Here is a 22113-nt window from a genome sequence, read left to right as displayed (position 1 = left end):
AATGAACACAAGCAAGACAAACCGAAGGGTGCACCACCAGGTGATACATTTGATGAAGCAACCGGTCAAGATGTGGAAAAACCACTCTTTCAGAGAATTAAAGAGAATACGAAAGAATTTTTCAGCTCAAAGTCTGAAAATGTAGAGACTGACAGATCAATCCCAGCAGATACTGATTCTCAATCAAATGAGGTCGACTCATTCAAAGCCACTAAAGTAGATGATAAGGAACCTACAGCACATGTAAAAGATACAGAAACCACAGTAGAAAAACAATTCACTGATGCCCTTGTTACAACCGAGACAATTATTGTAACTGAATCTGAAATTTCAGCAAGTGTCAAAACTGCTCAAAATCAAGAAAACATTTGTGAACCAACAGAGACTCCAGAATGTTTGAAAACTAGTTCCACAGAAGCTTTGCCGATCACAAGCATTCCTGAAGTGAGTCATGATGTAGAAATCAGCATCAAGTTGTCGAATACGGGAATGTTACCAACATATGCGTCAGACACGTCACATTCTGAAGACAATAAATTGGCTGCAGATTCTTCAAAGGATATTGATGATTTAACAAAAGAATTCGATGTTCAACCTTCATCATCTGGTGACAAACAAGACATATTGACGACGATTAACGACCTTACAGTGGTATCAGAAGAAGAGATCAAAGAAGCTCAATCGAGCACGAGTTTAGAAGCTGAAGTGGTTTTAACAAGCCTTGAAGAAACTGGTGACAAAACGGTAAAAATCAAAGACAAAGCTGTTACCAAATCGACTGATATCATCACACTATCAAGTGACATTGAGATGATAGAAGCAATAACTGAAAAAGATCAACAAAAGGAAAGTGACGTTGTAATTGCACCATCCGACACTGCGAATGAAAAGCGTCCATTAAGTGAAGAAACAAAGGATGCACAAGGTGACAAAGCTGAGACAACTAAGATCATTGCAGCAAGTGCTCAAGAAATGCAACGAGTGGAGGAGATCGGAGAAAGCAAGGAAACAATTCAAGAACCAGATGAAGCTGGATTAACAGTAATGAAAGACACAGCTGAAGAGCGAGAAATTTCAACAAACATTCAACCTTCAACTACTCCAGAAGTCACAACCGGACAAACTGAAGCTCTTGCACAACAGGAGATCGATAATGTAGTTGTTTCTGAAGCCAAGCAACCAGAAAGGGTCATCCCAAAGGGAGAAACTGGTCGTGTAGGGTTAGAGACTGAAAAGTACCCAAGCGTTCTATCAGATTCTGTGACCACAACTTCACAAGACAAAACTGCTATTGTAATAGAGCCTTCTGCTGCAACCCCTGAAGAAACTATTGATAATGAAACCGCCACTGGGAAAGAAAGTGCACCTCTACCAACAGTATGTGCAGAGGAATTCCAGAGTAAAGAAACTACACAAGAAGTACCATTTGACCAATCCACACTAAAAATGAATGTGACTGAAGTGGTGACCTCGATTTCTCCAACTGTCCCTGTGGAACTTCAGTCTGGTCATGATGAATTATGCACAGATGTTCCAATTCAAATTGGCCAACGAATAGATTTAAATGAACACAAGCAAGACAAACCGAAGGGTGCACCACCAGGTGATACATTTGATGAAGCAACCGGTCAAGATGTGGAAAAACCACTCTTTCAGAGAATTAAAGAGAATACGAAAGAATTTTACAGCTCAAAGTCTGAAAATGTAGAGACTGACAGATCAATCCCAGCAGATACTGATTCTCAATCAAATAAGGTCAACTCGATCAAAGCCACTAAAGTAGATGATAAGGAACCTACAGCACATGTAAAAGATATAGAAACCACAGTAGAAAAACAAGTCACTGATGCCCTTGTTACAACCGAGACAATTATTGTAACTGAATCTGAAATTTCAGCAAGTGTCAAAACTGCTCAAAATCAAGAAAACATTTGTGAACCAACAGAGACTCCAGAATGTTTGAAAACTAGTTCCACAGAAGCTTTGCCGATCACAAGCATTCCTGAAGTCAGTCATGATGTAGAAATCAGCATCAAGTTGTCGAATACGGGAATGTTAGCAACATATGCTTCAGACACGTCACATTCTGAAGACAATAAATTGGCTGCAGATTCTTCAAAGGATATTGATGATTTGACAAAAGAATTCGATGTTCAACCTTCATCATCTGGAGACAAACAAGACATATTGACGACGATTAACGACCTTACAGTGGTATCAGAAGAAGAGATCAAAGAAGCTCAATCGAGCACGAGTTTAGAAGCTGAAGTGGTTTTAACAAGCCTTGAAGAAACTGGTGACAAAACGGTAAAAATCAAAGACAAAGCTGTTACCAAATCGACTGATATCATCACACTATCAAGTGACATTGAGATGATAGAAGCAATAACTGAAAAAGATCAACAAAAGGAAAGTGACGTTGTAATTGCACCATCCGACACCGCGAGTGAAAAGCGTCCATTAAGTGACGAAACAAAGGATGCACAAGGTGACAAAGCTGAGACAACTAAGATCATTGCAGCAAGTGCTCAAGACATGCAACGAGTGGAGGAGATTGGAGAAAGCAAGGAAACAATTAAAGAGCCCACTGAAGCTGGATTAACAGTAATGAAAGACACAGCTGAAGAGCTAGAAATCTCAACATACATCCAACCTTCAACTACTCCAGAAGTCACAACAGTACAAACTGAAGCTCTTGCACAACAGGATATCGATAATGAAGTTGTTTCTGAAGCCAAGCAACCAGAAAGGGTCATCCCAAAGGGAGAAACTGGTCGTGTAGAGTTAGAGACTGAAAAGTACCCAAGCGTCCTATCAGATTCTGTGACCACAACTTCACAAGACAAAACTGCTATTGTAATAGAGCCTTCTGCTGCAACCCCTGAAGAAACTATTGATAATGAAACCGCCACTGGGAAAGAAAGTGCACCTCTACCAACAGTATGTACAGAGGAATTCCAGAGTAAAGAAACTACACAAGAAGTACCGCTTGACCAATCCACACTAGAAATGAATGTGACTGAAGTGGTGACCTCGATTTCTCCACCTGTCCCTGTGGAACTTCAGTTTGGTCATGATGAATTATGCACAGATGTTCCAATTCAAATTGACCAACCAATAGATTTAAATGAACACAAGCAAGACCAACCGATAGGTGAACCACCAGGTGATACATTTGATGAAGCAACCAGTCAAGATGTGGGAAAACCACTCTTTCAGAGAATTAAAGAGAAAACGAAAGAATTTTTCAGCTCAAAGTCTGAAAATGTAGAGACTGACAGATCAATCCCAGCAGATACTGATTCTCAATCAAATGAGGTCGACTCATTCAAAGCCACTAAAGTAGATGATAAGGAACCTACAGCACATGTTAAAGATATAGAAACCACAGTAGAAAAACAAGTCACTGATGCCCTATTCACAACCGAGACAATTATTGTAACTGAATCTGAAATTTCAGCAAGTGTCAAAACTGCTCAAAATCAAGAAAACATTTGTGAACCAACAGAGACTCCAGAATGTTTGAAAACCAATTCCACAGAAGCTTTGCCGATCACAAGCATTCCTGAAGTCAGTCATGATGTAGAAATCAGCATCAAGTTGTCGAATACGGGAATGTTAGCAACAGATGCTTCAGACACGTCACATTCTGAAGACAATAAATTGGCTGCAGATTCTTCAAAGGATATTGATGATTTGACAAAAGAATTCGATGTTCAACCTTCATCATCTGGAGACAAACAAGACATATTGACAACGATTAACGACCTTACAGTGGTATCAGAAGAAGAGGTCAACGAAGCAAAATCGAGCACGAGTTTAGAAGCTGAAGTGGTTATAACAAGTCTGGAAGAAACTGGTGACCAAACAGTAAAAATCAAAGACACAGCTGTAACCAAATCGACTGATGTCATCACACTATCCAGTGACATTGAGATGATAAAAGCAATAACTGAAAAAGATCAACAAAAGGAAAGTGACGATGTTATTGCACCATCCGACACCGCGAGTGAAAAGCGTCCATTAAGTGACGAAACAAAGGATGCACAAGGTGACAAAGCTGAGACAACTAAGATCATTGCAGCAAGTGCTCAAGACATGCAACGAGTGGAGGAGATTGGAGAAAGCAAGGAAACAATTAAAGAGCCCACTGAAGCTGGATTAACAGTAATGAAAGACACAGCTGAAGAGCTAGAAATCTCAACATACATCCAACCTTCAACTACTCCAGAAGTCACAACAGTACAAACTGAAGCTCTTGCACAACAGGATATCGATAATGAAGTTGTTTCTGAAGCCAAGCAACCAGAAAGGGTCATCCCAAAGGGAGAAACTGGTCGTGTAGAGTTAGAGACTGAAAAGTACCCAAGCGTTCTATCAGATTCTGTGACCACAACTTCACAAGACAAAACTGCTATTGTAATAGAGCCTTCTGCTGCAACCCCTGAAGAAACTATTGATAATGAAACCGCCACTGGGAAAGAAAGTGCACCTCTACCAACAGTATGTACAGAGGAATTCCAGAGTAAAGAAACTACACAAGAAGTACCGCTTGACCAATCCACACTAGAAATGAATGTGACTGAAGTGGTGACCTCGATTTCTCCACCTGTCCCTGTGGAACTTCAGTTTGGTCATGATGAATTATGCACAGATGTTCCAATTCAAATTGACCAACCAATAGATTTAAATGAACACAAGCAAGACCAACCGAAGGGTGAACCACCAGGTGATACATTTGATGAAGCAACCAGTCAAGATGTGGGAAAACCACTCTTTCAGAGAATTAAAGAGAAAACGAAAGAATTTTTCAGCTCAAAGTCTGAAAATGTAGAGACTGACAGATCAATCCCAGCAGATACTGATTCTCAATCAAATGAGGTCGACTCATTCAAAGCCACTAAAGTAGATGATAAGGAACCTACAGCACATGTTAAAGATATAGAAACCACAGTAGAAAAACAAGTCACTGATGCCCTATTCACAACCGAGACAATTATTGTAACTGAATCTGAAATTTCAGCAAGTGTCAAAACTGCTCAAAATCAAGAAAACATTTGTGAACCAACAGAGACTCCAGAATGTTTGAAAACCAATTCCACAGAAGCTTTGCCGATCACAAGCATTCCTGAAGTCAGTCATGATGTAGAAATCAGCATCAAGTTGTCGAATACGGGAATGTTAGCAACAGATGCTTCAGACACGTCACATTCTGAAGACAATAAATTGGCTGCAGATTCTTCAAAGGATATTGATGATTTGACAAAAGAATTCGATGTTCAACCTTCATCATCTGGAGACAAACAAGACATATTGACGACGATTAACGACCTTACAGTGGTATCAGAAGAAGAGGTCAACGAAGCAAAATTGAGCACGAGTTTAGAAGCTGAAGTGGTTATAACAAGTCTGGAAGAAACTGGTGACCAAACAGTAAAAATCAAAGACACAGCTGTAACCAAATCGACTGATGTCATCACACTATCCAGTGACATTGAGATGATAAAAGCAATAACTGAAAAAGATCAACAAAAGGAAAGTGACGATGTTATTGCACCATCCGACACCGCGAGTGAAAAGCGTCCATTAAGTGACGAAACAAAGGATGCACAAGGTGACAAAGCTGAGACAACTAAGATCATTGCAGCAAGTGCTCAAGACATGCAACGAGTGGAGGAGATTGGAGAAAGCAAGGAAACAATTAAAGAGCCCACTGAAGCTGGATTAACAGTAATGAAAGACACAGCTGAAGAGCTAGAAATCTCAACATACATCCAACCTTCAACTACTCCAGAAGTCACAACAGTACAAACTGAAGCTCTTGCACAACAGGATATCGATAATGAAGTTGTTTCTGAAGCCAAGCAACCAGAAAGGGTCATCCCAAAGGGAGAAACTGGTCGTGTAGAGTTAGAGACTGAAAAGTACCCAAGCGTTCTATCAGATTCTGTGACCACAACTTCACAAGACAAAACTGCTATTGTAATAGAGCCTTCTACTGCAACCCCTGAAGAAACTATTGATAATGAAACCGCCACTGGGAAAGAAAGTGCACCTCTACCAACAGTATGTACAGAGGAATTCCAGAGTAAAGAAACTACACAAGAAGTACCGCTTGACCAATCCACACTAGAAATGAATGTGACTGAAGTGGTGACCTCGATTTCTCCACCTGTCCCTGTGGAACTTCAGTTTGGTCATGATGAATTATGCACAGATGTTCCAATTCAAATTGACCAACCAATAGATTTAAATGAACACAAGCAAGACCAACCGAAGGGTGAACCACCAGGTGATACATTTGATGAAGCAACCAGTCAAGATGTGGGAAAACCACTCTTTCAGAGAATTAAAGAGAAAACGAAAGAATTTTTCAGCTCAAAGTCTGAAAATGTAGAGATTGACAGATCAATCCCAGCAGATACTGATTCTCAATCAAATGAGGTCGACTCATTCAAAGCCACTAAAGTAGATGATAAGGAACCTACAGCACATGTAAAAGATATAGAAACCACAGTAGAAAAACAAGTCACTGATGCCCTTTTCACAACCGAGACAATTATTGTAACTGAATCTGAAATTTCAGCAAGTGTCAAAACTGCTCAAAATCAAGAAAACATTTGTGAACCAACAGAGACTCCAGAATGTTTGAAAACCAATTCCACAGAAGCTTTGCCGATCACAAGCATTCCTGAAGTGAGTCATGATGTAGAAATCAGCATCAAGTTGTCGAATACGGGAATGTTAGCAACATATGCGTCAGACACGTCACATTCTGAAGACAATAAATTGGCTGCAGATTCTTCAAAGGATATTGATGATTTGACAAAAGAATTCGATGTTCAACCTTCATCATCTGGAGACAAACAAGACATATTGACGACGATTAACGACCTTACAGTGGTATCAGAAGAAGAGGTCAACGAAGCAAAATTGAGCACGAGTTTAGAAGCTGAAGTGGTTATAACAAGTCTGGAAGAAACTGGTGACCAAACAGTAAAAATCAAAGACACAGCTGTTACCAAATCGACTGATGTCATCACACTATCCAGTGACATTGAGATGATAAAAGCAATAACTGAAAAAGATCAACAAAAGGAAAGTGACGATGTTATTGCACCATCCGACACCGCGAGTGAAAAGCGTCCATTAAGTGACGAAACAAAGGATGCACAAGGTGACAAAGCTGAGACAACTAAGATCATTGGAGCAAGTGCTCAAGACATGCAACGAGTGGAGGAGATTGGAGAAAGCAAGGAAACAATTCAAGAGCCCACTGAAGCTGGATTAACAGTAATGAAAGACACAGCTGAAGAGCTAGAAATCTCAACATACATCCAACCTTCAACTACTCCAGAAGTCACAACAGTACAAACTGAAGCTCTTGCACAACAGGAGATCGATAATGAAGTTGTTTCTGAAGCCAAGCAACCAGAAAGGGTCATCCCAAAGGGAGAAACTGGTCGTGTAGAGTTAGAGACTGAAAAGTACCCAAGCGTTCTATCAGATTCTGTGACCACAACTTCACAAGACAAAACTGCTATTGTAATAGAGCCTTCTACTGCAACCCCTGAAGAAACTATTGATAATGAAACCGCCACTGGGAAAGAAAGTGCACCTCTACCAACAGTATGTACAGAGGAATTCCAGAGTAAAGAAACTACACAAGAAGTACCGCTTGACCAATCCACACTAGAAATGAATGTGACTGAAGTGGTGACCTCGATTTCTCCACCTGTCCCTGTGGAACTTCAGTTTGGTCATGATGAATTATGCACAGATGTTCCAATTCAAATTGACCAACCAATAGATTTAAATGAACACAAGCAAGACCAACCGAAGGGTGAACCACCAGGTGATACATTTGATGAAGCAACCAGTCAAGATGTGGGAAAACCACTCTTTCAGAGAATTAAAGAGAAAACGAAAGAATTTTTCAGCTCAAAGTCTGAAAATGTAGAGATTGACAGATCAATTCCAGCAGATACTGATTCTCAATCAAATGAGGTCGACTCATTCAAAGCCACTAAAGTAGATGATAAGGAACCTACAGCACATGTAAAAGATATAGAAACCACAGTAGAAAAACAAGTCACTGATGCCCTTTTCACAACCGAGACAATTATTGTAACTGAATCTGAAATTTCAGCAAGTGTCAAAACTGCTCAAAATCAAGAAAACATTTGTGAACCAACAGAGACTCCAGAATGTTTGAAAACCAATTCCACAGAAGCTTTGCCGATCACAAGCATTCCTGAAGTGAGTCATGATGTAGAAATCAGCATCAAGTTGTCGAATACGGGAATGTTAGCAACATATGCGTCAGACACGTCACATTCTGAAGACAATAAATTGGCTGCAGATTCTTCAAAGGATATTGATGATTTGACAAAAGAATTCGATGTTCAACCTTCATCATCTGGAGACAAACAAGACATATTGACGACGATTAACGACCTTACAGTGGTATCAGAAGAAGAGGTCAACGAAGCAAAATTGAGCACGAGTTTAGAAGCTGAAGTGGTTATAACAAGTCTGGAAGAAACTGGTGACCAAACAGTAAAAATCAAAGACACAGCTGTTACCAAATCGACTGATGTCATCACACTATCCAGTGACATTGAGATGATAAAAGCAATAACTGAAAAAGATCAACAAAAGGAAAGTGACGATGTTATTGCACCATCCGACACCGCGAGTGAAAAGCGTCCATTAAGTGACGAAACAAAGGATGCACAAGGTGACAAAGCTGAGACAACTAAGATCATTGGAGCAAGTGCTCAAGACATGCAACGAGTGGAGGAGATTGGAGAAAGCAAGGAAACAATTCAAGAGCCCACTGAAGCTGGATTAACAGTAATGAAAGACACAGCTGAAGAGCTAGAAATCTCAACATACATCCAACCTTCAACTACTCCAGAAGTCACAACAGTACAAACTGAAGCTCTTGCACAACAGGAGATCGATAATGAAGTTGTTTCTGAAGCCAAGCAACCAGAAAGGGTCATCCCAAAGGGAGAAACTGGTCGTGTAGAGTTAGAGACTGAAAAGTACCCAAGCGTTCTATCAGATTCTGTGACCACAACTTCACAAGACAAAACTGCTATTGTAATAGAGCCTTCTGCTGCAACCCCTGAAGAAACTATTGATAATGAAACCGCCACTGGGAAAGAAAGTGCACCTCTACCAACAGTATGTACAGAGGAATTCCAGAGTAAAGAAACTACACAAGAAGTACCGCTTGACCAATCCACACTAGAAATGAATGTGACTGAAGTGGTGACCTCGATTTCTCCACCTGTCCCTGTGGAACTTCAGTTTGGTCATGATGAATTATGCACAGATGTTCCAATTCAAATTGACCAACCAATAGATTTAAATGAACACAAGCAAGACCAACCGAAGGGTGAACCACCAGGTGATACATTTGATGAAGCAACCAGTCAAGATGTGGGAAAACCACTCTTTCAGAGAATTAAAGAGAAAACGAAAGAATTTTTCAGCTCAAAGTCTGAAAATGTAGAGACTGACAGATCAATCCCAGCAGATACTGATTCTCAATCAAATGAGGTCGACTCATTCAAAGCCACTAAAGTAGATGATAAGGAAACTACAGAACATGTAAAAGATATAGAAACCACAGTAGAAAAACAAGTCACTGATGCCCTTTTCACAACCGAGACAATTATTGTAACTGAATCTGAAATTTCAGCAAGTGTCAAAACTGCTCAAAATCAAGAAAACATTTGTGAACCAACAGAGACTCCAGAATGTTTGAAAACCAATTCCACAGAAGCTTTGCCGATCACAAGCATTCCTGAAGTGAGTCATGATGTAGAAATCAGCATCAAGTTGTCGAATACGGGAATGTTAGCAACATATGCGTCAGACACGTCACATTCTGAAGACAATAAATTGGCTGCAGATTCTTCAAAGGATATTGATGATTTGACAAAAGAATTCGATGTTCAACCTTCATCATCTGGAGACAAACAAGACATATTGACGACGATTAACGACCTTACAGTGGTATCAGAAGAAGAGGTCAACGAAGCAAAATTGAGCACGAGTTTAGAAGCTGAAGTGGTTATAACAAGTCTGGAAGAAACTGGTGACCAAACAGTAAAAATCAAAGACACAGCTGTTACCAAATCGACTGATGTCATCACACTATCCAGTGACATTGAGATGATAAAAGCAATAACTGAAAAAGATCAACAAAAGGAAAGTGACGATGTTATTGCACCATCCGACACCGCGAGTGAAAAGCGTCCATTAAGTGACGAAACAAAGGATGCACAAGGTGACAAAGCTGAGACAACTAAGATCATTGCAGCAAGTGCTCAAGACATGCAACGAGTGGAGGAGATTGGAGAAAGCAAGGAAACAATTAAAGAGCCCACTGAAGCTGGATTAACAGTAATGAAAGACACAGCTGAAGAGCTAGAAATCTCAACATACATCCAACCTTCAACTACTCCAGAAGTCACAACAGTACAAACTAAAGCTCTTGCACAACAGGATATCGATAATGAAGTTGTTTCTGAAGCCAAGCAACCAGAAAGGGTCATCCCAAAGGGAGAAACTGGTCGTGTAGAGTTAGAGACTGAAAAGTACCCAAGCGTTCTATCAGATTCTGTGACCACAACTTCACAAGACAAAACTGCTATTGTAATAGAGCCTTCTGCTGCAACCCCTGAAGAAACTATTGATAATGAAACCGCCACTGGGAAAGAAAGTGCACCTCTACCAACAGTATGTACAGAGGAATTCCAGAGTAAAGAAACTACACAAGAAGTACCGCTTGACCAATCCACACTAGAAATGAATGTGACTGAAGTGGTGACCTCGATTTCTCCACCTGTCCCTGTGGAACTTCAATCTGGTCATGATGAATTATGCACAGATGTTCCAATTAAAATTGACCAACCAATAGATTTAAATGAACACAAGGAAGACAAACCGAAGGGTGCACCACCAGGTGATACATTTGATGAAGCAACCAGTCAAGATGTGGGAAAACCACTCTTTCAGAGAATTAAAGAGAAAACGAAAGAATTTTTCAGCTCAAAGTCTGAAAATGTAGAGATTGACAGATCAATCCCAGCAGATACTGATTCTCAATCAAATGAGGTCGACTCATTCAAAGCCACTAAAGTAGATGATAAGGAACCTACAGCACATGTTAAAGATATAGAAACCACAGTAGAAAAACAAGTCACTGATGCCCTATTCACAACCGAGACAATTATTGTAACTGAATCTGAAATTTCAGCAAGTGTCAAAACTGCTCAAAATCAAGAAAACATTTGTGAACCAACAGAGACTCCAGAATGTTTGAAAACCAATTCCACAGAAGCTTTGCCGATCACAAGCATTCCTGAAGTGAGTCATGATGTAGAAATCAGCATCAAGTTGTCGAATACGGGAATGTTAGCAACAGATGCGTCAGACACGTCACATTCTGAAGAAAGTAAATTGGCTGCAGATTCTTCAAAGGATATTGATGATTTGACAAAAGAATTCGATGTTCAACCTTCATCATCTGGAGACAAACAAGACATATTGACGACGATTAACGACCTTACAGTGGTATCAGAAGAAGAGGTCAACGAAGCAAAATTGAGCACGAGTTTAGAAGCTGAAGTGGTTATAACAAGTCTGGAAGAAACTGGTGACCAAACAGTAAAAATCAAAGACACAGCTGTAACCAAATCGACTGATGTCATCACACTATCCAGTGACATTGAGATGATAAAAGCAATAACTGAAAAAGATCAACAAAAGGAAAGTGACGCTGTAATTGCACCATCCGATACTGCGAGTGAAAATCGTCCATTAAGTGAAGAAACAAAGGATGCACAAGGTGACAAAGCTGAGACAACTATGATCATTGCAGAAAGTGTTCAAGACATACAAAGAGTGGAAGAGATTGGTAAAAGCAAGGAAAACACTCAAGAACCTGAAGCGGTTGCTTTATCCGTACGTAATAATATAATTAAACCTCTTGAAAAATCCGCAGGCATTCAACCGTCTAATGTTAAAAAAGTCACACTTGAACTGAATGTACTTTCTGCAGATGAAAAAATGAATGATGAAGAATCCTCTGACATTGAGCAGGGTGCTTTGATTATGCCAGACAGTAAAAAGTCACTCACTGGAGATTCCTTTACCCTGAGTATAACCTCTTCAGATAAACCGACTGAAACAAAAGAAGTTCCTTCCATTGCAACATCTGAAAAGACTGTCATTGACACTGACACAACAAAAACAAGTGAACCCCAGCACGTAACGTCTGCTCTGGAAGTGTGCGATGACAGATTAACCCAAACAGAAAGTGATACTCTAAAATCTCCCCCTGAAATAAACGAGGTTGAAGCAGTCACATCTCTTTTACCACCTTCCACTGATGATATGTATTCTGCTGTTGAGAAAACTTCCAAAGATAGAGCACACAAACTTGAAAAGACCTCGTTAGAATCAGTTGCTTCTGTGGAGAGTGAAAAAAGAGAGGCAGATAGTACACCATTCGTGGAGGAACAACTTCAAAAGGAGAGGACAAAATCTGTTATTGATATAATGATAGAAAAAGCTCAAGGCATTTTAACTGACAAGTCTGACAGTGAGGAAGATGACGCAGTTTTCCCAGAAGCTGAAGTCCAAAATTACGAGACTGATACATCTGAAACCACATCTGGTATGTCTGCAGAGAGCATCAAAGAAACTGCACGTGATGTTCATGGTAATGTTGAAGAGAAAATTGTTACCAATGGTGAGGTCGTTTCAGAATTAATATCTCATGGGCAAGAAATGTCAGTTGATATTACGCGTACCGCTCATCCAGACAATGCCCCTCAGCCAATTGTACATTCTGAAGAAGTCACATCTACATCACCATCTGCCAGTGATGAAATGCAGGCTGATCTTGACAAGATGTGCACAGACGAATCGAGCATGCACAAAATATATTCGAATGAAGTATTTTTTTCTGTGGAAAAGAAGAATACTAATTCAGATACAACAGAAGGATTGGATGATGCACCACATCATAGAGAGAGGAAAAAATCTATAATTGATATTATTATAGAAAAAGCTAAGGACATAATTCATGGACCATCTGAAAGTGAGGTAATTGAATCAGTCTCCCAAGAAGAAATTGAAGCCAAGGATAAAAAGGTTGATACACTTGGTACCACGTCTGATCATACTTTAGAGCTGCATGTGAAAACTACGCAACATGTGAATGTTACTGCAGATGAGGAACTCGATCATGCCAGTGGTGTAATGTGTTCAAATGTTAAAGCGGTCAGCACCACTACTTGTCCAGAAAGTACCCCTGTACCAAGCGAGACTTCTGCAGTTAAAGAATTAAATGATGAAGAACACACTAATATCGCACATTTTGCTTGGACTGTTCCAGAGGTAGAATTTGGCATTATAAAATCCGATGTTAAAAAGTGGAGCGCTGACAAATCAGTTCCCTTCACTGCAATCTCTTCAGTTGAATCTAGTGTTGAAAAAGAAGAGTTTTTCACAGTAACATCTCGAAATACCATCAGTGACCCTGACACAACAAAAACAAGTGACTCCAGGTCTAGTACGTCTGATCTGGAAGTGCGCAGTGCAGGAGTAACCCAACCAGAAAGTGAGACTCTCAAATGCCCACCCGAAGTGAGCGAGGCTGAAGCAGTCGCATCTCTTTTACCGCCTTCCACTGACAAAAGTGATTCTGATCTCGATAAAACTTGCAAAGACATAGCAACCGAAGTTGAGAAGACCACATTAGAATTAGTTGCGTCTGTTGAGGCTGAGAAAATAGAGGCAGATGCAGCCGAATTTGTAGATGAAAAACTGAATGAAAAGAGGAAAACATCAATTGTTGATATTATCATAGAAAAAGCAAAAGGTATGTTTACTGACAAGTCTGACAGTGAGGAAGAGGACTTAGGTTTCCCAGAAGAAACTGAAGTCCAAGATTATGAGACTGATACATCTGAAACTACATCTGGTTCATCTGCAGAAAGTGAAAAAGTAATAACAGATGTGGTTGTTTCAAAATTTAAATCTGAAGGACAAGGAATTGCAGTTGATGATGAGCTTATTACAGATTATGTAAATGTAGCAGCGGCATCTATCTTACCGGTTTCCTCCGGAGAAATCCATGCTGATCTTGACATAGCATGCACGGACGAATCAAGCAGGCAAATAGAAACATCAAGAACACTGCTTTCTTCTGCGGAAAATAGGAATACTCATTCAGACACAACAGAAGTATTGCATGATCAACCATCTCATAGAGAGAGGAAAACATCCATTATTGATATTGTCATCGAAAAAGCTAAAGGCATAATTACTGGGCCATCTGAGAGTGGCGTAACAGAGACAACCTCCCAAAAACAAATTACATCTGAAGATAAAAAGGTTGATACACCTAATGGCACATCTCATGATCCTTTGGAAGTACAGGCAACAACTATTCAACTTGTGCATGCGATTTCAGATGACGAAATTATTAATGCCAGTCATGTAACCACTGCGAATATAAATGCAGATAGCACCACCACTCATCCAGAAAGTACCGTTATAACAAGCGACACTTCTACAGTCAAAGAAACAAATGATGACGAACGCTCAGAAATTACGCATACTTCCTGGAATATTCCAGAGGTAGAATTCGGTATTGTAAATGCTGATACTAAAAAGTCAAGCAATGCAGAGAAAGTTACTTTGACTACAATCTCTTTAGACAAACGCGTGGTTACAATAGGGTCTTCCTTGGCAACTGCCAGTGATACTGATGCCACAAAAATAAGTGAAGCCCCGTGTTTAACATCTGAACTGGTAGATGAAATTGGTCCAGTTGCAAGGCTTGAAGAGACTGTGCACGATACCGCCACCGCCAAAGAGGAAACTGAAGCTCTCATTTCACCACTTGAACTAAATGCGGCTGAAGATAGATCATCTATCTCACCCTCGGCCACTGACGAAATGGATGCCAATCTCTATGACATGTATGTAGACGAAACAACCAAACTAGTAAACGTGTCTTGTGAATCGGTTGTCTCTGCAGAAACTAGAAAAAATAGGATGGATACAAAAGAAAGAGTCTACGAAGAACCACACCGTAAAGAGAGGAGCAAATCTCTAATTGACATTGCCATAGAAAGAGCCAAAGACATGTTTGCTGGACCAACTAATCGAGAGGAATATGAGTCAGTCTCCCAAAAAGAAATTGAAGACGGGGACGATGTGACTGACACATTTGATACTGCATTTGATGTCACTGCAGAAAGTGATCAAGAAACTATACATCGTGAAGTTATTTTAAGCAAAGAAAGTGCTGAAGCTATTGATGCAACCGTTTCAAATTTCCAAGCAGATAAAGTGGAAGGAGCAGTCGAAAACGAGAAACCTACTTCAGAAATCAACACTGCGCCAATTTTTACATCTCAAGAAGTCGAAATAAATAACGAAGAATTCCCCGAAGCCACAACTTCTTCAGGCAGTGTCCCAGTTCTGAAAGGTGAAGCTCACGTTGCGCAGTCAGTTAAGATTCTCAGTGATGCTCACAGCATGAAAGAATATGCCCCTCAGAATAGAGCGTTTACAATGGAGGTTCATCATAAAGAAATGAAAGAAATGGATGACCAAGAAGAAAATGATGCAGTTTCTACACTGAATAAAGACGAGGAGGAAAAACTGGAAGAAGAATTTAAAGTTAAATTACATCAGTCAGAACCAACATCTACCAAGATGCATGATGCTCTGCCCACAACTACAAAGGCCATCACCAACATCAGCACCTCTTCTGCACTTGACGTCGCAAGTGCACCACGAGCCACAGAAACGCCTACAAAAGAACAAGAATTACCCACACACATCCCACGTGATAATCCTGAAGAAAGTTCCACGACGGTAACAAGGGTTTACGTTGACAACACGTGCATTGAGGAGGAAGTTTACATTGTTACATTCATCTCTACAATTTGTAAGTCATCTGCAGATGCATTGACCTCTGAGGAAGAAACATCTCGTGATTCGCAGAATTCCACGTTGTATGACGTCTCAATCCTTCAACAAATAGAGACACCTATTGAAAATCAACAAACATTTAGCACAATGTCTGAGCAGCACAAACACGATCAGCCAAATGTGCTAGAAGACAATGTATTCCTTGCACATGACCAACCTCAAAAGACAATCGATGGGTCAACATTTGAAGGAGGAAAGCCTGAAGCTGATAGAAACCAGAGCAAATCTTCTTCATCCACTGAGGAATGCATGACGTATTTGAAAAACACATTGAGTCCAACAGGGAGTGAAGTTAAAATAACATTCGTAAACAAAGAAGACGTGGACATTATTTACATAAGGCCTGCTCGAAAAAGTGTCTCGGTTAAAAATGTGGAGGTGACCAATGAAGTGCATCAAAGTGCGAGTGGGAAGGATTGTCGAGCACATCTTTCCTCTGCCACGGAAGGTGTCACACACGAATCAACAGAAGCGTCCTCCACACACACCCAGAAGCAGGGCACTGAAAACTCACTGACGGAAACTGGAGCAACCACAACAGAAGGGTCATTCGTTGTAACCACGGCATCTACAGAGGAGACTAAGGCTTTTGCTTTGAGGTCAAAAGAGACCCCTCATGACACTTCTCCCGTTACAGAAACTGTAATGCATTACTGGGAAGAAGTTACCACTTGCAAAGATGATCATCGGGTTGTTGACCCTGTAGGAGAAGTCAAAGAGCCTTCATTAACGACTGCCACATCAACATTGGTCACTGCTCCGCTTAAATTTTACCACGAGGAAACATTTTCAGATGGAGCGACAAAACACAGAGACGGTTCAGAATTATTTGCCAAAGTGAAAAATGAGCCGAGAGAGGAAGAATGTATCAAAGAGCCACCTTTCAAACATAAGGAAGCCATTGGAAAGGCCGAAGAACTCATTAGTGGAAGCAATGTTGCCTTAACACAAGAAGAGACCTCGAAACTTCTCAGTGAAACAGAAGAACAATGTGACTCAGGAAAAGGAACTGAAAAACATACATTACAGGAAACACTTTCCATCGTCACTGATAAAGAATGCAACGACGATGACGATGAAGAATCGTTTCATGCAAATACAGCACCTGCTTCTGTGCAATATCAAATTCAGGAACACGATAAATCAACAATACAGTTACCTCCTGATCAGTCCACGAGTCAAGGAGATGCACAAACATCTTTCATTGGCAGGATCATACAGACAGCTAAAAGTTTGTTAACTGGAAAATCTGAGTCAGACCAGGAAGACACCTCAAACTCTCAATTAACTACAGAAATACATGCTGACACAGGAGATGCATCTGTTTCCATTTCAGAAAATGAGAAAGAATCAACATGTGGTAAAGATACGGCAGAGAGTAAGATCACCGCCGATGCTGCTGCCACAGATGCAGAAGAATATGGATTGTCATGGAATATCACTCAACACGTGTCTTTTGCCGCTACTGAAACCACTGACTTAAACATATTGCTTGGCCAGGGACAATGTATCAATGTAAAAGATGAATTAGCATATACGAATGATAAACATTACATTTCGTCAATAACAGACCAAGGAGAACGAAATGAACTCGCATTGACAGAAGATCCATCAAGTGAGAGTAGAACTGATGAAACAACTGAAGGTCTAGTAGAAGATGAAACTAGACAAGACCATGCAGATATGATGAAAAGACGGTTAATGAGTTGCACCGGGGATGAAACGCAGATTTCATTTGTCTACATCGATGACACAGAAATCATGTATGTAAAACCAGCTCGAAAAGATTCAGCTGCGTGTCTCGTTGATGAAGGATATGAAGTTGCCAGTGGAAAAGACCCCGAAGCATCCACTCAATATTTGGATCAACATCAGCAGTTTGGAATGATGGAACCCCACGTACACATAGAGTCTAGTGACAAGGGTAGTCATACAAGTACAGCAGCTGTCTCTGATTCCTCCTGTGTAGATACATGGGTGCATGCATTTAAGGAACTTGAAGCAGAATTGGAGGACTCTAAAAGCAAAGCTGAAGCTGATGATTTTACATTCTGGAGAGAGGATTCCAAGGAAATTACAGAAATACCATCCTTTGTCCATCCTACCTCAACGGATGAACTTCCTCTCGCTGAACTAAACACAGCCTTGACAACAGAATCCGCTGAAATGAAGAATGAACCAGAATTGCAATCATCAATATCACATACAACCTTCAATAAAATCCACCTCCATTATCCCGAGAGCAACACGGAACATACAGAAGAGGAGCGGGAGATTGAGACCTTGTCTGCAGACATTGCCTCCACGGCATGTGAAGAAGGAATTATTACAAGTAAAGAATTGCTGAAACGTTCAAAGGCTTCCATTAAACCAGACATTATTCTTGTGCATACTGCCAAAACAGGAATTGGTCATCAAGAAACTTCCATACACACAACTGCTTTAGCAGCTAAAGAGGATACTAAAGATGAAAGTTATTTAGTCAATGTAGATTCACCACGCATTGAAAGTAAATTAGCCGCCGATTCCTCTGAAGGTAACGCTGCACACGCGGCTGAAACGGGATTCGATGCACAAACTGAAGAGGGCCAGGAAACAACTTCTACTGCAGACACGATTGATGTTCCGCCTGCAAAATTAAATGAACTCGAAATCGATGGCACTAATGTTGAAGCGACAACTCGGACTGCTGCATCGGTGCGAGTCGACACATTGTTAAAATCTACTGTCACCGCCGAAAGTCCTCCTGATCACCATGACACTTGTAAGGATGCAACTACTGAAAGCGAAGAGTGCCCCTCGGATTTTGTGGATGAACAACTGCAAGAGGTGGATATAAATAAAGCGTTTTTTATTACACGAACAATACAAAAGGTGAAAGACATTTTCATTGGAACGCCAGTTAACGAGGAGACGCAGTTGACACGTCAAGAAGATTTGGAAGCAAACACTGGTGAGTTGGAGACAACCAACAGAGCGAAAGAAAGTCCACATTCTCAGCTTCAAGTTGAAGCTGGCGACACCAGAGATTTGGAAAAAGAAGTAAAACAAACAGAAGAATTACACGCTGGTGCCCATTCTCATCCTGATCAAGAAGTTAATGTGGTCACGGACCCCATTGCTGACGAAGGTATAACTGTTGGGGGAAGCACTAGAAGTACAACCGATAATTTCATTATTCAGTGGCCAGAGCGTGTTAATCCTTTTAATGACATGAGTATATCTTTATCTGATAGTGCTGTGACAATAACTGTAGCCCCAAGAGATGCAGCTGCTAATGTGCTGGAGAAACAAGATAATGCACCATCGGACATATCTCTAAAAGATGCCACCACAGGGGAATCTGCAAAAGCTACGCATTCAGAATCTGATGAAGAATTCCACGATTGTTTGACTGTTTTGGAAGAATTCCCTATGCCTGTTACATCAAAGGATGCGGTTGAGCATTCTAAACGGTCAGAATCAGTGTTTACTGATAAGATTCCTCCTCATCACCTTGAAGCATATACACAAATTATAACCACACCTGAAGAAAATTTAGTTAAAGGTCCAGAAACAAGTACAAACATTTTATCCGCGGTTGATGCGGAAAATCTTAAAATATCAGAAGCACCACAGTTCACACCAGAACTCAGAGATGAAGATTTTCCCCATGACATTAATACTTCTGAGGCAGTTCACCAATCAGACACTAGCATCATATTATCTGATGCTGAACAAGTTATAAAAAGACCATCTGTAGAGAGCCATGCATCTGGCTTAGATAGGACATTTTTCATAGAAAGTAATGTCTCTAAGGGCCAATTCAATATTTCAGAGAAAATTGTGAATGAGTCAGAAGCAGGATTGTCAGACAGCGGTGACAGAGGCAATCAAATCGCACGTGAATTGGACAAAAGCTGCACCACTACAGAGCAGATGATACCCACAGAGACAAAAGTGAACACATATGACACAACTGCTCCTCGAGACGAAACTCCCAAAACAACACGCAAGCAGTCCTTTATACAAAGCCTCCAGAGTCTGCTTCCATTTGGTGACAAGACAGCCGTGAAATCAGACCATGCGACGAGCACAGACGTCAGTGAGCCTGGGCAAGTCACGTGCGAGGCGGCTGAAAATTGCACGGAAGAAACAAGTCACCCGGCATTAAGGGACAAGGCACAGCAAACCACAAACGAGCAGCCACTGCATCCATCACACGCTGCCACTGACAAAGTAACATCTGAAGATGTTGCGCCCAAGAGCGACGGGACTGCAGATGCGCAGAGCAGTGAAACACACAAGGCAAGTCAGACGTACAGCAGGCATTTAACATCCTCAATCATTTGCGAATGCATGATGCAGCCGGAAATTACTACAACATCTAAGCACGACATGCAAACACAAAAAGCCACAGAAATCACACAAGACTGCCCGGTGACCAAACAAAGCAAAGCAACGGACGAATACGGACAAGCGACATTTTCACCTTCCTCTCAGCTGCTTTCAATTAAAGAAGTTGGTCACCAAGTGAAAGAGCACTTATTCAGTCTAATAAAGCAGTCGCCTGGCAAGCACGAAGCTGAATTCGCCAGCAGCGAGATAGAGAACGTGGTGGACAGCTGCGCCCTGGCACTGAAAGTACTGGCTCCCGATGCCCAACAGGAGCGGCACGTGAGTTCAATCACCCATACGCTCATAAAACACTCCTCGCTCGGGACACTCACGGCCACGGCGGAGGCGGCGTCGCTCCTGAAGAAGCACCCAACGGACCCGGCGGTAGGCGCTGCGGTCTCCGTGTTGGCCGTCTGCACCGCCGTCGGAGAGGCTCTCAATTTATTCTGTATCAAGACCACGGGTGAAACGTTGGCTCAGTGCTCGTGTTCATCCCTTCCCGTCGAGGCAATGAGTGAGGAGCTCAGGATGGTGGTGCACGGACTCCTGCACGACGACGGGAGTGGCCGTCGGCCACCGGGCACCGTGGCCACGTTGCGAAGAGCCGCTCTGGGGGTTGCCGTGACTCTCAGCGCATATGCCGTGCACCTGCAGACCCCCAGCGACGAGCAGACGGGCTCCATCGCAGTGTTCATACGGCAGCTGTGGAACGCCGAGCAGCGAGGGCGCGCGGGCAGAACGTGTGCGCCGACGTCACCCGAAGTATCACCACAGCCACGGACGGCATCAACCCAACCACGAGAAACATCAACCACCCAGCTACCAGCGACATCAACCCAAACATTATCAGCAGCAGCATCATTGCCAGCGCTGTCCGTCGAGACGTGCACTCTCTTGGAACGCCTCCGTTCGAGCAGAGGTCCCCTGGCCTCGATTTTGGGCTCGGTGGCCGCCGCCGTGCTGATGGCGACGCGCCTCGCCGAAGAGGGCGACCCCACGCTGGTGGACGAGATGGTGCGGCACATGGCGTGTGGCTGCTGCCACCATGCGTTCGACACCGTGGCACACCTCGTGCCGTGAATGGCGCTGTGGCAGGAACGAGATTGCCGCTAGCAGTGTACCGAAGCGTGCACACGCTCCAGGCTCCGGCGGATGTCTCACGTCTAGGCTTGCCACCTGTCACGGTCTTCTCCCAGCTCTTTCCATTTTTTTGTGGTTAGTTGTCCTCGGAAATCTGTCGGTCCTGCCAGGACAATGAAAGTCCCCATTTCTGTCAATTGTGTGAAATAATACACCTCTCAAGAGATGCATTTACCTATAGTTATCCCCTCTTCGGGAATTGTGAGATATTTCCCCCCCCCCCCCCCATATGTCTTCATTTTTTCTACAGCACAGGTGGCAACCATATACCACACGTGTCATGTCTTGGGTGAAAATTTTGATGGGACTTATTTTTTTCTGCAACACCAAAAACTGAAATTCACGTGAAGAAGGTCATTGTGGCTGCTTTGGAATGCCTGGCGAATGTGACGGGCAAAGCATCAACACATTGTCATCGTTGGCCGTTGCCGCCATCTTGCTTGCAGTCAACGTTCAGTCGGTGCCACTGGAAATGAACTCATGGCCATTCAGTGAAAGATGTTGGCGTGGTTTATTTTTTACAGAACTACAAAATGATAACGCAATACATTTTTTGTTATTTTT

The 22113-nt window shown here is 41.8% G+C and overlaps 1 protein-coding gene across 1 annotated transcript in view; it reads left to right on the top strand.

Annotated features, from left to right (window-relative positions):
• LOC144730863 (uncharacterized) overlaps positions 1-22113 on the top strand; it is a 43952-nt gene extending 21839 nt beyond the window's left edge. Inside the window, exon 2 of the mRNA XM_078611655.1 lies at positions 1-22113. This exon is cut by the window's left edge and continues 16396 nt beyond it. Within this exon, the coding sequence (XP_078467781.1) occupies positions 1-21489 (21489 nt within the window). The 3' untranslated portion in view covers positions 21490-22113.

This window comes from Lampetra planeri, chromosome 37 (genome assembly GCF_965212315.1).
Source record: "Lampetra planeri chromosome 37, kcLamPlan1.2.h2, whole genome shotgun sequence".
In the NCBI taxonomy this organism is placed as follows: Eukaryota; Metazoa; Chordata; class Hyperoartia; order Petromyzontiformes; family Petromyzontidae; genus Lampetra; species Lampetra planeri.
This window is presented reverse-complemented; position numbering and strand designations above follow the sequence as displayed.